Source organism: Plasmodium sp. gorilla clade G2 (assembly GCF_900097015.1).
Source record: "Plasmodium sp. gorilla clade G2 genome assembly, chromosome: 6".
Classification (NCBI taxonomy): domain Eukaryota; phylum Apicomplexa; class Aconoidasida; order Haemosporida; family Plasmodiidae; genus Plasmodium; species Plasmodium adleri (nom. inval.).
In genome coordinates, this window is record NC_041698.1 from 1113196 (window position 1) to 1129215 (window position 16020).

Sequence of the window (16020 nt, forward strand, 5' to 3'; positions counted from 1 at the left end):
TAGCATATATAATAAAGAAAGGATATGTAAAAAATAAGATTTATTATGAATGATTATAAAAGATACATAAAAAAAAAAGGAAACAAATATTATATAAAAAAAATATATAGAACATGTTAATTTTTATATGAATAAACAAATATATTATATTACAATTCATAATGATAATTATTATTTTTGAAAAATATAAACTCTCTACTTAATAGTGAACTTATTCTATTTTTAATTTGTTCATTTGATACGGTATCCATTTGATCTTTAACAACAGAGCATATTTTTCTTTCTGATGATTTTCCATTATTTTTTAAATATTTGACAATAGCTGCATCTATGTGTAAACTTTTATCTTCTGTTTCATTGTCTTCTTGTGATAATGAATTAGTTGTACCCATATCGTCTTTATATAATGAATCATTATAATTAACAATAAGAAATTGTTTCATAGAACGAAATGCGAAATTTAATTTTAATGTTTCCTTTTCTTTATCATAAATTAAAATATGTGTTTCTCCTTCCGTATATATGGATTTTAGATATCGTATTATATTTTCAGTTGATATTCCTGTTAATTCTTTTATTTCGTTAATATGAAATTCATTTTTTTTATTGAATAATAACAAAACGAGTGCTTGTAATATGGTAACTGTAATATAAATTTTTTTTTTCGCTTTCTTGTTATAAGTACTGGAATTGTCTTCATTCTCAAGATCATCATCATCACTACCTTTACTATTATCATCATCACTACCTTTACTATTATCATCATCACTACCTTTACTATTATCATCATCACTACTTTTACTATTATCATCATCACTACTTTTACTATTATCATCATCACTACATTTTTGATTATCATCATCACTATATTTATTATTATTATTATTATTATCGTCCCTTTTGTCCGTTTCAATATGCTCATTTTCCAAATTAAATAAACCTCCTTCCTTCATATTTTTAAAATACATCCTAAGAGTACATAACCCTAATAGAGGTAAGAATTTAATATTTTTGGACTTATTATACTTCTTATAAAATAAAAGAAAAGCTTCATTACACATTTTTATCATTTGAGGATATATTACATTATTTTCTGTATTTACATATTCCCATGATTCATTAAAAATTATATTAACTGCATATTTTTTCCTTTTTAAAAAGTAGTTGACATTTTTTGGTAGATCTTTATAAAATTTCATTAAAGCTTTAGATGTAAACTTCATATCTTTTAAAATGATTTCTATTTTTTTCGTAAATTGTGCTCCACATTCTTTTTTAAGTGTTTTAAAAACTTTAACATCTAAAACAATATTGAAACTTGCATCATTTATTAATCTTTTACACATATATGTTCGATAATATTTTTCAAATTTTTCTTTATCACTTACATATCTAAAAAGGCTAAGAATAACAGTTATCATATTCATAATATATTTCCCTATGACATGATATTTTTTAAATAATTTATTTATTTTAAAAAGATAAAAGCATATAGCTTCATTATTGCGTTTGTTTATATTGAAATTGTCATGATACACATTTTTATGCAAATCATTATTAACATATAAATTATTATTATTATTATTATTATTATTATTATACATATTGTTGTCCATTTGTTTCATTTTCATATAATCACCCGAAGTATCACAATTTATGTTTTTTCTTTTATTTTTTATTTTTTTTCGTAAATATTTTTTTATTCCTAGCATATTATCACTATCAGTTGATATATCATAAAAGTCAACTGTTTCTGTTATTGGTTGTGTGCAATAATTATTCCAATCAACCTCAAAAAGTAGATTATTGAATAGGCTTCTTTTATTTTTAATTTTTCTATTTAGTATATAATATTTTTTTAGTTTTCTTAAACATGCATTATACATTGTTAATAAATTATTAAGATAAATACTCAGTATAATTGGCATATATGTTTCTGCTTGTATACCTTTATTTATAAAATGTTCAAAACTTTCTCTCCATTTTTTCATAAAATAAGAAGAATATGTAAAAGACATAATAATAATTCTATCTACATTTAATTTAAAATTGGTTAATTTAACAATTGCATTATTTAATAAACTTGAATCATTTCTTTTATTTATAACGTTATTAATTAGTTCTGTTCCAATATTATCTACTACATTAAAAAAAATATTAGAAAATTTTTCTAAATTATCTAAATTTAGAGAATATAAATATATAGATCTTAATGGTTCATATTTTTCATTAATTATACAATATTTAATATAAGAATCGTTAAATAAAATATCTTTATTTTTAACTAATAAAAGATCTTTTAACATATTTAAAATACTTATTTCTGTATGTTCTTTTAAAAATTTTTGACTTCTTATTTGTTCATGACATAAATAATTTTCGACAATTATTGGGAAATCAAACTTACAATTTTCATAACCTAAAGTTTCAATATCTTTTTTATATTTCTCAATTCTTTCTTTATAAAATGTATAAGTTTCGTTTTTATAAATACCTTCGAAATCTTCATATAAGTTTAGCATATCGGTAATTTGTATACTTAAGGATAAAACTTTATCGTTAATATTTTTTTTTTTTTTTTTGCTATTTCTATATTTTTCCTTTGTATCACAAATAGAAGAATTAGAATTATAACTATCATCACTATTAAAAATATTATTATTATTATCATCACTATTATAACTATCATCACTGTTGTTATTATCATCACTATTTTTATTATCACCCATTTGTATATAATCTTCCTTTTTTATTTTATTACTAATATTCTCTGTTGAATCATCCTTTATACTTATATGATTCTTTTCACTTATTTTGTTTGTTTGTTTGTTTGTTGTTTCATTATTTAATTGATAACTCTTCTGAATTCTCTGTAAACGTTCAATATGAATGATTTGTTTTTTTTTAAAGTCATATCTTTTTCTTCCATATTTCTTACAAACGTTAACAGATAAATATTCATAAATATATTTTTCACAATATAATTTATCATAAGTTAAATAATTACATATACAAGATATAAACATATCTTTTATTATAACATATTCATTAATATATTTTTTCCATATATAATTAAAAATTTGTGAGGGTTCGAAAAAATTACAACACATATTTTTGCTGTAAGCAATAAAAGAATGTAATATATCAGATATGTGATTAAGTACTAAAGAAAAATTATTCCATATGGAAACAAATAATTTTAAAAATTTTTCTTCTCTATCTTTATATTCATCATTTTTAAATTCATCATTTTTAAATTCATTATTTTTAAATTCATCATTTTTAAATTCATTATTTTTAAATTCATTATTTTTAATTCTTATCTCTAATTCTTGGAAAAATATTTTTGTTTTTTCATTACACTCTTTTTCAATAATAGCACATATTATTTGTTCACATTGATTAAAAACAAGGACATCACAAAACTGTTGAAGTATTATTTTTTCTTCATTTTGTATTTTGATTTTATTATATGGTAATATACTGAAGCACTCATGTATATATTCTTCAAATCTTTTTAAGCTACATCTTATATGTTCATTATCTACGTTTGAAAAATCTAAACAAAAACAAAAATAACATGTAAGAAATGTATAACATATATGCCAAATATGTATATTATATATATATATATATATATATATATATATAATCCTTTTTGCTTTTTTTTTTTTTTTATTTCGAATATGGAATATTCATTTACGTACCTTTATTTTTAACATAAAAAACCGGATAATTATTTACGGCTGTAGGATCCATTTACTTTATATATTATTTATTATATGTAATATATATATATTTATATATTATATGTACCTATAATTATTTATATTTATTATTTTTTGCTTTTCTATGGGAATGAAGCACATAATTGACTTATATATATATATATATATATATATATATATATATAATCGAAAATTAAGAAAAATCTAAATTTGTACATAAAGTTTAAACATAATTTTAAAATAAAAAAAGCATATTAAATTTTTATGTACGTCTAGGGTGTATTTAAAATAAAAAAAAAAAATAATAATAATAATAAATAGGTAGAATGAAATATTCTTATATATGTATGATATATATATATATATATATATATATTAATATTTTATGTTATTACATATATATTATTATATATATGATATATATATTTTATTTATTGGAGCAAAAAAAAAAGAAATTTTTGATGAAAAAATATAAATTCATTTTTAATCAAAAAATTATCATATGGAATGAGATCATTCATTTCTAAAATTTACACAAAAATATATATTATATCGTTATAAGGAAAAAAAAAAAAAAAAAAAGATATATCTCTGGTATGTTTAATTCAGCGTTTTAAAAGAACATACGAATTATTATATAATATATATAATATTAATATGTATTTTACATATAAATAATATATAATATGTTATATTATATATATAATATATTTTATATAAATAAAATACATAAATACATTTATATTAATTTTATATATATATAAAATACCTACATATATATATTTAATATTTATAATTATATTGTTTTCTTAATATGTATGAAAATTTATAGCTCCCTTCCAATAAATGAAATTTTACTTATAATTTTGTGCATGTATATATAATTATATAAATTTTTATAAAATATATTATTATTATATATATACAAAATATATATTATTATATTATTATAATATATTATAATATTTATTTTATAATAATGTAAATATTTTTGCCTTTATATGAATTTGGTAAAAAAAAATATTATTTTATATATACATATATATTTATTTTATATGTATATTTGAATTTATACATTATTAATATATATATTATATATATATATTAATATACAACATATAAAATATTTTATATATATATATTATAATTTTGGAGGAGTTGTACGATTATTTTGATCTTAAAATGAAAACAAAACAATAACAAAAAAAAAAAAAATAATAAAAATAAAAAAATAAAGCTATATATTTATAGCAATACATTCAAGACGACTATAATTAAATTTGTATTATTCAAATATATTATATATATATATATATATATATATATATATATTAAAGAGAAATTAATTGTTTTTAAATAATTATTTTGTTCCATGATTTGTTCATTTTTAATTATTTTCATTTTTTTATATAAGTTTTAATCATGTTTTAATAGTATATCAAATTTTAATGAGGGGGGAGAAAAAAACAATAAGAATATTATATAATGAAATTTATAAAGAAATATAAATATATAATTTATAACGATTAAATAAGATAATTAAGGATTATAAAAATATATATATATATATATTATAATACCCTATGTTAAATAATAAAGATTATTCTTGCTTATTATTAAATGGGCTACATTATATATATAGTGAACGTTATTTTATTATTATTATTTTTTTTAACTATAAATGTCATTATTTTTATATATAAATGTTATTAATTTATATTTTTAATATTTAAAAATATTTATATTCTACATATGTGAAATGTAAGTCTATAAGTATTCTGCAAGAGACATTGTAAAATAATATCATATAAATAATATATATATATATATATATATATATATATATATATTATTATATATGGATGCCGTGTTATATATTTATGTCCATATAAAATTATATAATGTGTAATAAATATAATATATATATATAATATAATATTTATTTATTCATTTTTGTAATTTTATGGAGAATATAAATAGTTTTATATTTTTGTTTTTGTTCTTGTCACATATATTATTTTTATCCTTTCATATATATATACATATATATTTTATTTTAGATATAAAAATTAATATAAATACAGATATATATACAAAATTTTGTGATATTTTTAAATATATATGTGTCTATTTTCCTTTTTGTATTTAAATTATTAACATTTCATTCATTTATATTACTGCTTTTAATTAATAATAAAATAGTGTTTTCTTTTTTTCTTTTATTGTTATATTATTATTGTTAAATTTAAGAATATTGTTTTTGTATTTTGATATTTCCTTTTTTTTCGTTATTAGTAGTATTTTCAATATCCTATATGAATGATATATAAATAATATATATATATATATATGTATTTGAAAAAGTACGTAATTATATATAATATTTTTTTATGAATCCTTTTGTTAATAAAATTTAAGATTTTGTATGTTTTAAATATATATATATATAATAGTACTTTTTTTTTTTTTTTTTTTTTTTTTTTAAGTAATATATTATATACATATTTGCATACATTTTATTTAACATATATAAAATATATATATATACTAAAATTAAATAGAAAATTCTAACAAATACACATGAACATATATATGTCATATAAGTAGTGTCTTACCATACGTTGTGTGTTGTCTTAAAATTTTTATTTATTATGTATCATACAAAGTAATTATGAATATATGAAAATTTTATTACTGCATATTTTTATTATTATTTTATTTTTTTTTCAATTGCATAAAAAATTAATCATAGTTATGAGGTAAACATATATATATGTTTATATGTATGTATGTATGTATTTGTATGCATAACCATTTTATGAATTTAAAATTTATAAATTATAATTCTAAAAATAATGAGTTTCGATTCGGGATGTGTATCAAGAAACTTAGATAATTTGTTAAAGAAGTATGAAATGCAATTAAATTCACTTAAAACATTATTAAAAGAAAAAGGTGTAATTGAAAAAATAGAAGATACAATATTAATAAGATATATTTTGTCATATGGTGATAAATTAGAAGAAGCAGTAAATTCTATAGAGAAAGCAGTAACATGGAGAAAACAAAATGTATATCCATTATTAAATAATAATAAAGAAAATAATGATTATCATAATAATATAATATTTCCAGATAGGGTAAAGCCATATTATTCTTTTATAAAAAAAGCATTAGCAGCATGTGAGCATAAATGTACATTAGATAAACAACCTGTAGTAATAGCAAGATTAAAATTATGTAATTTTACATTATTATTAGATAATGTACCAGAAAATATACTAGTAGATTATATAGTATATTCAAATGAACATGAATTTTCTGTATGTAACGAACAAACAAAAAAAAGTAAAACATTATGTAGAACATATCGTTTTATAGATTTAAAGGGATTTATGTTAAAAAAATTTGATCGTAGATTTCTTAGGGTTTTTGCAAATACGTCTAAATTGTCTGAATTTTTGCACCCGCAGCTGGTTGGAAAAACGGTAAGTGAAAAAAAAAAAAAAAAAAAAAAAAAAAATTAAAATGTATATATAATAAATAATTATGAGTAGTGATTTAATGAAATCAATATGTAGACATATATGTATATATATATATTTTTCTGTAGTATTTAATAAATGCACCATCATATATACGAGTGACTATTGAAACGTTAAAAACCTTTGGAATAAGCAGAAGAACATTAAATAAACTTGAAATTCCAAGAAGCTTTTCTCATAAAGAGCCAGCTGACTGTGACTGGTTTAATTTGCTAGTTGACAAAAATGTAATCTAAATTGAAAAATAATATAATATATATATGTATATATATATATGTATTTATTTATTTATATATTTATATATATTTTTTTTTTCAAGGACATACCTACTTATTTAGGCGGAAAGTGCAAATGCAAAAATGGATGTATTCCAGGTTTTCAGAATGACCTTGAAAATCCCTTAAATTTAAATGAAGAGGAAATAAAAGAAGAAATTCAAAATAATTTGTCTAAATTAACAACAACTAAAACTGAGAAAAATAGCCCACTTGTGGGTAAATGAAATTAATGTTTTTTTTTTTTTTTTTTTAATCTGTAATTATTTAATTTTTAATATAATAAAAGATAATTGTTAAATATGATACATACATACATATATATATATATATATATATATATATATATATATAATATTGATCTTTTCATTTTATACTATTTAATTTATTATTTCGCTTTATTTAATTTTTTTTTTTTTTTTTAAGTTTTAATTAATAACAAACTTTTAAAATTGATATATTTTTAATAGAATATTATATTTTTAAGGATTATCATTAAATATTTATATCTATGCAATTGTTGAAAAGTGTCTTTTGAATAGACAAAAATATATATAGATATATCAAATTAGATGTTAAAAAAATTAATTTTTATTTGTAATATTCGTGACGTTTCCACTTTCTTCTACTGGACCCCCTAATACATTGTTTCTTATTTTTTTATGCCTTAGAGGTATATATTCTGATGTAGGTAATGTATCCCATTCGACATTGCCTATAATATTTAATAAAAATAATTTCAAAATATATAATGTTATATATATATATTTTATATTTTTTGTGTTTACATTCATTAGCCCATCTAATCCTCATTTCGTAATTATAATTTGAGAAATCCATAGCAGGAGAGCAATGCCCTATATAATCCTTTACGTCATAAAATATAAAAAATAAGATAATATAAGAATAATTCTTATCTTTTAATACACATTAGATATAAACACATTTTTATTATTTGATTATATAAAATAAATAATATATATATATATATATATATATATTTTTCATATGTTCTATTTCATTTTGTACCTCTGGTGCTATACACAAATTATTGTCAATGTATGTCCAGCGAAAAGGGCATTTATCCATAATTTTTAATTTAGGTGCTTAGTATATAAGAAGTGCATAAAATTATAAGGTAATATAAGAAATAGAATAATTTATTAATAAGTAATCATAATATATAATAAAATGAATACATAATAATATATATTTTTATATTTAATATTTAGTGTTCATATATATATATACCACTAATACAAGGCCATTCAACCTCACATTTCCATGAAAAAAGCTCTTTATCTAAATTGGTACTCTTAGAGAAATCTATAGATCTACATCTGTTATAATATAAAAATGTATAAATATGTATATGTTTGCGTATAAGTAAATATATCATATATGTATATATATATATATATTTTTTTTCTTTTAATATTGTTGTTAACTCTCCTTCGTATTTCTCAGGTGGAATACAAAGATTCTTGTCATAAGCAGATACATTCCAATCTTATAAATTTAAATATTTAAAAACAAATATATATATACATTTATATACATCATACAAAGCTTAATGTGTTTTTATTTTAAACCTATAGGACATATATTTGTATAATCTCTTCTACACTTTCCAATATACCTATGATATGAAAAGTTGGTTATGAATAAATAATATGTATATATATTAATATTTATATGAATTATCAATTATAAAAAAAAATTATATGCTTTTATTAATAATATATTATATTTTTATCCAACCATAATTTTTTTAATCTTTCTTGTACAATTCTATATATTTCTGAAGATATAATACAAATGATTATTAGACATATATAAAATGTAATATATGAAATAAAAAAAATATATATATTAATAAGTATTAATAACCTTCGTCCAGAAGATTTTCTATTTCTGCGTTTTCTAGATCAACAGTTGCTTCTTCTTCAGCCTAAAAATAATAATAACAATAATCATAATAATAAAAAGACTAAAAACAAAATTGATATATAAGACATGTATTATAAAATATTTCTATAATGTTACATTTTCTAGACTTTTGTGTGCGATGTCTTCAAAATTTGAATTTTGTAACTCGTCTTGATCATCTTCGTCTTCATCCTCATCTTCTCTTTCATTTGTAACTAACTCTTCGTTTATTTTATATAATTTGTTCAAATCTCTAGATAGTTGATAATAAAAAATTTAATAAATGATAAACAATAAATAATGAATAATGAATAATTAGGTTAATAATTTTATACATATATTGTATATATATGTGTGAGTGTTATATTTTTTTATTTAATACTCCGAAATGCTTTTTTCAGAATTAGTACTAAGAGAACTAAAACGAGGATTTTTATAAGCATTCGTTCTCAATAAAATGAGGAACAAAATATAAGGAAAGACAAGATATAATATACGATTCATATTTTTTATAAGTATTATTATTATTGTAATATAAAAAAAATATATATATATATATATATTAATATATCATCTAACAAATAATCATTGTAACATTTATTTATTATATCATATAATATATATAATAATATCATTTGAATTATTCTACATTTCATAAGTTCAAATCAATTTTATATTTACAATATTAGAACAATATGAATTCATATATATGAGGTGTATATACATCAATATATAGAAACAACAATGACTAGAAAAAACCTTATTTATTTAAATTTTTTTTTTTTTTTTTATTTTGCAATTCAGAATTGTTTTATTATTATATTTTTTAATTAAAGTATCGAAGGTTAATTAATTACATAACAATATGAAGAAATCATATGTTTAAAAAGAAAACTTAAATATAGACATAATTAAAAATATTATATGAATTGTTAATTAAAATAAAATTAAATTTGAATTATAAATGCCACAAAAGATTAAAAAATTTATATATAAAAAAATTAAAAAAAAAAAAAAAAAAAACTAGTCAAATTGTTATATATATAAACACAAATCAACAAATGAGTATCAAATGTTAAAATGCAAAATTTAATAATATAAATATTAAAAATAAAGATTATTTCTCTCTTTTAAAATGATGGATAGACATAAACAAAAAAATAAAATAAAAAATGAAATAAAAAAAACTTTTATGTATTGTTAATAATTAAGACGGAATTTTTGTTTTTTAATTGATATTAGTAGGAACATTTAATATAAATAAAAAAACAAATATATATATATATATATATATATATATATATATTAATAATCATCGTATGGATATATATATACTAATTAATAATTCAATCTTTAAAGTAAAATACCCAATAAATGTATAAGTTTATTTTTGATTTATTTCAGGACATATAAAAATTTCATTTGGTATATTTATATAATTTTGAATATCATTTTGTATATCATTTTTAAAATCTTTTTTATTGTTATATGAATTGTTGTTGGCTTGTTGAGTGTTATTTAAATGGTTATCATTATTTATATATTTATCATTAAAATTGTTTTGTGAATTTGCAGATATAATATCATTATAATTATTATGATTATTATTATGATTATTTTCCTGATCGGTTTCATTCTTTATTTTATAATCATTAGAATTTATATTATTATACATAGGATGTATATACAAATATAACAAGTTTTTAAATAACTTATCTTTATTTTGTATATCTGATTCTTGTGAGAAAAACCAGTTGAAGGACGTAATAAAATCCTCATTCATAAAATCAAAAGAAAATGCAGCTTTTTTATAACATTCAGTAGCATCATTTAAAATAATATTAGAAGAAGAATTTTTATATGAATAATGTTCTGGGTGAAATATTAAAATTGGACAAGATATAGATTTAATTGTATTTTTAATATGATTAATATCAAAAGTATCTTTTAAAATTCTTTTCATTAATTGATATGGTATATCATTATCTTGTGTTAAAATATATTTATAATCGCTATTATAAAATAAGGACATGTCACATGTAACTATTCCATTATATTCTTTATAATAATCACAAGTGTTTTGTGTATTATCGTTTGTATTTTTATTATCATATAATTCATTTTTATTATTTTTCCTTCTGAAGAATTTATTCCTTATTCTGTTCATTCTATTATTACAATTATTATTACAATTACTATTATTATTATTATTATTATTATTATTATTATTGTTATTATTTTGTTCCTGTTTTGGTATGTTTTGTTTATTTTCCTTTGTTTTTATATTTTTCTTTTTCATTTTTTTCTTTTTAGGTACTTTTTTTTTATATGTTGAATCATCTGCTTCTGTTTGTTTACGTTCGATGGGTACATCTTCATCTAAATTTTGATTGGATGAGAATTGGTGCATAAAATTTTTATTGATTATAATATCATCAATAGCAGTATCTGTTAAGGTGATATCATCATAATTTTCATTATCTATAATTGTTATATTATTAATTATATTTAAAAATTTTGGTTTGATAAGTATAAGACCTCCAAATGGCTTATTTTTTCCGTATGTGTTTTCAAAACGATTAACTACTTCAATAGCACAGCTAGCCAAGAATTCATAACATAAAATACATATATTATTATATGATATTTTTAAATGATTCATAATAAATTTTAATATAGTAAAGGCATCATTAACTATGGATACTAATTTCTGTTCATATTTATCAAAACTTACTCCATATCCTGAATATTCCATAGCAATTATATTAATATTTAATTTTTTATGTAGAGCATTAATAGTTGGAATAATAGTACCAAGATCTTCATTAAATTTATGTAAATATAAAATAATTTTGTCACTCTTCCTAGTTTCATTATTATTTGAGAAAAAAAAAGCGCATGGAATTGAATCAGTATTAGTACATTCTGATATTTTTAAATTTCTTGGTATCCATCCTAATAAATTTTTAAAATCATTGGTTGTATATGAACTTTCTAAAAAATAATTATCATTACTAGAATTCTCATCAGAAGAAAATTTTATTTCATCATCACTAAACTGATAATTTGTTAACACATCATTGGTTTTATTATTAAAGCTAGAACTACTACGACAGCTATTATTATTAGAATGATTAATATTAGAATTATTATTTGGAGTATTTGTACTAGTATGGTTATTATTATTATTATTATTATTACGACCTATTAGGGTCGTTAAATTATTATACTTTATATCTATTAAGTTAAGGCATTTTCTTGTAACTTCTTTTATTCCATTTTTCTTTTTTTTAAATATTGATGTTGATGCTTTTGTGTTTTGGTTTTTATCATTACTTTCATTTTCCATTTGTACTATGGCATTTAAAATATAATATATATTAAATTAGGTATAGAGAAAAAAAAAAAAAAAAAAAAAAAAAAGAAGAAAAATTTAATTGACATAAACCATTTATGTTATTTCTTAAAAAAAAAAAATTAATAAGCTATGTTTTTAAAATGAGTAACAATTTGTGTAAAAGGCGGATATAAAAAAATATGATATATATATATATATATATATATATTAATATTTATTTTATATTTATTTAATTAATGTATTATATTTTTATGGTTTCCTTTAATTTTTGAACAGCACAATATAAAATATATATTAATACAACAATTGTATTTTTAAAACTTAATTAAAGATAAATATTAACAATATAATATTAAAATATGTATTAAAAGAAATAAACAAAAAAAAAAGAAAAAAAAAAAAAAATTTAATTTCAAATATAAAAATACATTACAATATATATATATAATATATATATAATATAATTATAGAACTTGAGTTTTTCCATTTTTATTTCCCTCACATTCTATAAATATATATAGTACAAAGGGTTTATAAAAAATTAAATGTAAGTTTTATTTTAAAAATTATATATGTGGATATAAATATTAAGAAAAATTTAAATATAAAAAAAAAAACAACAAAAAAGCAAAAGAAAAAAAACAAAAAAAAAAACAAAAAAAAAAAAAAAAAAAAAAAAAAAAATAAAATGGTAGAGTAACAAGCCATAAATTATAAATATTAGTACATAATGATTTATTTTTTTAAATATTATATATATATATATATAACATAATAATATATATTTTTTTTTTTTTTTTTTTTTTTTTTTTTTGTTGAATCAACCGAGACGAAGAATCATTATGTAAAAGTAAAATTTGGGTGTAAAAAATATGTGGTCAAAAAAAATATTATATTTTATTAAAAAAAAAAATATATAAATATACATTATATATACATTAAGTTTAATGTTAAAATTTTCGTGTTATATGACTAATTTCTTTTTTCACTTTGAAAATATTTTAATTTATGATATTTAAAAAATAGGTTCTTTTTCTTATGGTTGTACATTTGTTTAAGGTTTTACCTCATAATAATTCTTTTTATATTTTACATATTTAATATTATGTATATAATATATATATATATATTATGTAATTTTTTTTTTTTTTTTAAAGGGAATATGAAAGGTTGCTTTAAATTATAACGACATATATTATGTACCTCTTAAAGAAAGGAAAATATTTTTATTCAAACACATAATATAAAAAAAAAAAAGAAAAAAAAAGAACTATATATTATGTTTTAATCAAAATCTTTTAATAAGATGTAAATATTTATAAAACTTAAATTATGTAAATTAAATTTAACAATACCTATTTTGGTATTCATAACATGCTCATATTTTTATTTTAAAAATGGTTTCATATGTATTAATTTTGATAAGGAAAAATATAATTCTATATCCTTCGTATATAGTATAAACTATGATATATATATATATATTCTTTCGTTTAACATTACTTTTTATTTTTTGTATTATGTTGGAAAAAAAAAATAGAATAACAAAATAAAGAATTGGAAAGATGTATTTACATTATTATATATTTTTTTTTTTTTTTTTTTTTTTTTCTTATTGGAGAATATAAGAAAATGTCTAAATTTTACACATGGTTAAATTGTTTAATAAAATTTGTCGAATAAAAAATCAAAAGATATATGTTTCTTTTTCAGTTCATTTATAAAAATTTATATATAAGACCCTGTTATTTGTATTATATATATAAGTATATATATATAGAACTTTCTTTTTTTTTTTTTTTTTTTTTTTTTTGTTAATAAAATTTTTTGTATAAATTAGCAAAATGAATTATTCAATATTCTCTATTTGTTTATTTATTTGGTGTCTAGTTGAGAATGTCTTTGTTTTAAATGAGAAAATTATTCCAATAGGTCCAGTATGAGAAATAATAAAATATTTATATATGAAAAGAATAATTTTTATACTTTATATCATTATTAAAATGTAACACATTCCAAATTATCATGATGAATTGTTAAACTGATTTATTTTTATATTTAATCATATATGGTTATTACTTAGGCCAATCGTTCCAAGTTAAAAAAAATGTTGGAGGGGGACGAAGATTTTAAGATAAACATACATGTAAAAATATAAAAGGGAAACCTAATTATATTGTTATATATACATATATATATATATATATATATAAGAATTATTATAAGTTTTGTTTTAATTTATTTGATTTTATATTAAAGGCACCTGTTGAAGATACAGAAGAAGTCCTTGAGGCCTTAGATTCTTTAATGAGGGTAGAGGAAATGAATAGGAAAGTTGACGAAGAAGAATTTATGAACGATAAACAAAAATTATTAAAAATTCATAAAAAAAGAATACAGTATGTATATATATTCTGAAAATAAAAAAAAATATATATATATATATATATATATATATAATATTATGTTGTGACAGTTTAATATGTATAAATAAATGATAATGTATATATACATAAATTTTCAGGGATATTGTTACTTTAGCATTTGAACCTTTACAAGCTCTTTTGCCAAATCCATTACAGTATCTTATTATTAAAGGTAATATGAAATATCTTAAAATATATTTATTATGAATTAATTTATATATATATATATATATATATGTTTTACGGGTTATTATAACTATTACATATATATAAGAGGATATAGAAAATTTTACAGTATATTTCTATCTTATTATATAACATTTTAAATTGTAAAAAAGGAATTTGGATTTATTCTTATGTGTACAATTTATACGTGTTTTTTTTAATTTTTATAAATGTAGTTATATATGTATGTAAATAAATATTTGTATATAAATTTTATAGATGTTAATGCATACATGAAAAGTTTAGAAGAATAATTAAGGTTCAAATGTTAATAGTAATATATGGTTATATTATATAAAAGTCTTATGAGAAAACATAGAAGAAAAGAAGAATGTTGTAGTTTAAAAGAGGTTCCTTTGATTTTATGAAGACATGATTTAATAATTTTTTTTTCTTATTTTCAATTATAGAAATTGTTAATAAAAAAAATATATTTTTATAAAATCATACTATATATATATATACATATATATTTTTTTTGTTTAATTGTTTATATGTAATATACAAAAAAGAAAAAAAAAAAAAAAAATTACA

General features: G+C 17.8%; 5 protein-coding genes across 5 annotated transcripts; 2 read left to right on the forward strand and 3 right to left on the reverse strand.

Moving 5' to 3' along the window:
* Nucleotides 1-149: 149 nt before the first annotated feature.
* PADL01_0628000 (cullin-like protein, putative) lies at nt 150-3759 on the reverse strand (the record flags this gene model as incomplete). The annotated part of the gene is made up of 2 exons (XM_028681022.1): nt 150-3559; nt 3708-3759. 2 exons carry the CDS (start codon nt 3757-3759, stop codon nt 150-152), a joined length of 3462 nt encoding a protein of 1153 aa, XP_028537441.1.
* Nucleotides 3760-6583: 2824 nt separating this feature from the next.
* On the forward strand, nt 6584-7775 carry PADL01_0628100 (sec14-like cytosolic factor or phosphatidylinositol/phosphatidylcholine transfer protein, putative; the record flags this gene model as incomplete). The annotated part of the gene is made up of 3 exons (XM_028681023.1): nt 6584-7216; nt 7342-7500; nt 7593-7775. 3 exons carry the CDS (start codon nt 6584-6586, stop codon nt 7773-7775), a joined length of 975 nt encoding a protein of 324 aa, XP_028537442.1.
* A 357-nt stretch (nt 7776-8132) lies between these two features.
* Nucleotides 8133-9981, reverse strand: PADL01_0628200 (CPW-WPC family protein; the record flags this gene model as incomplete). The annotated part of the gene is made up of 10 exons (XM_028681024.1): nt 8133-8263; nt 8337-8415; nt 8578-8654; nt 8800-8888; nt 8997-9057; nt 9141-9187; nt 9310-9349; nt 9439-9499; nt 9595-9730; nt 9860-9981. The coding sequence occupies 10 exons, from the start codon at nt 9979-9981 to the stop codon at nt 8133-8135; spliced, it is 843 nt and encodes a 280-aa protein (XP_028537443.1).
* Nucleotides 9982-10861: 880 nt separating this feature from the next.
* On the reverse strand, nt 10862-12826 carry PADL01_0628300 (conserved Plasmodium protein, unknown function; the record flags this gene model as incomplete). Its single annotated transcript, XM_028681025.1, has 1 exon — nt 10862-12826. One exon carries the CDS (start codon nt 12824-12826, stop codon nt 10862-10864), a length of 1965 nt encoding a protein of 654 aa, XP_028537444.1.
* A 1853-nt stretch (nt 12827-14679) lies between these two features.
* Nucleotides 14680-15740, forward strand: PADL01_0628400 (secreted ookinete protein, putative; the record flags this gene model as incomplete). Its single annotated transcript, XM_028681027.1, has 5 exons — nt 14680-14772; nt 14919-14981; nt 15095-15234; nt 15360-15433; nt 15706-15740. The coding sequence occupies 5 exons, from the start codon at nt 14680-14682 to the stop codon at nt 15738-15740; spliced, it is 405 nt and encodes a 134-aa protein (XP_028537445.1).
* Between the last annotated feature and the right edge of the window lie 280 nt (nt 15741-16020).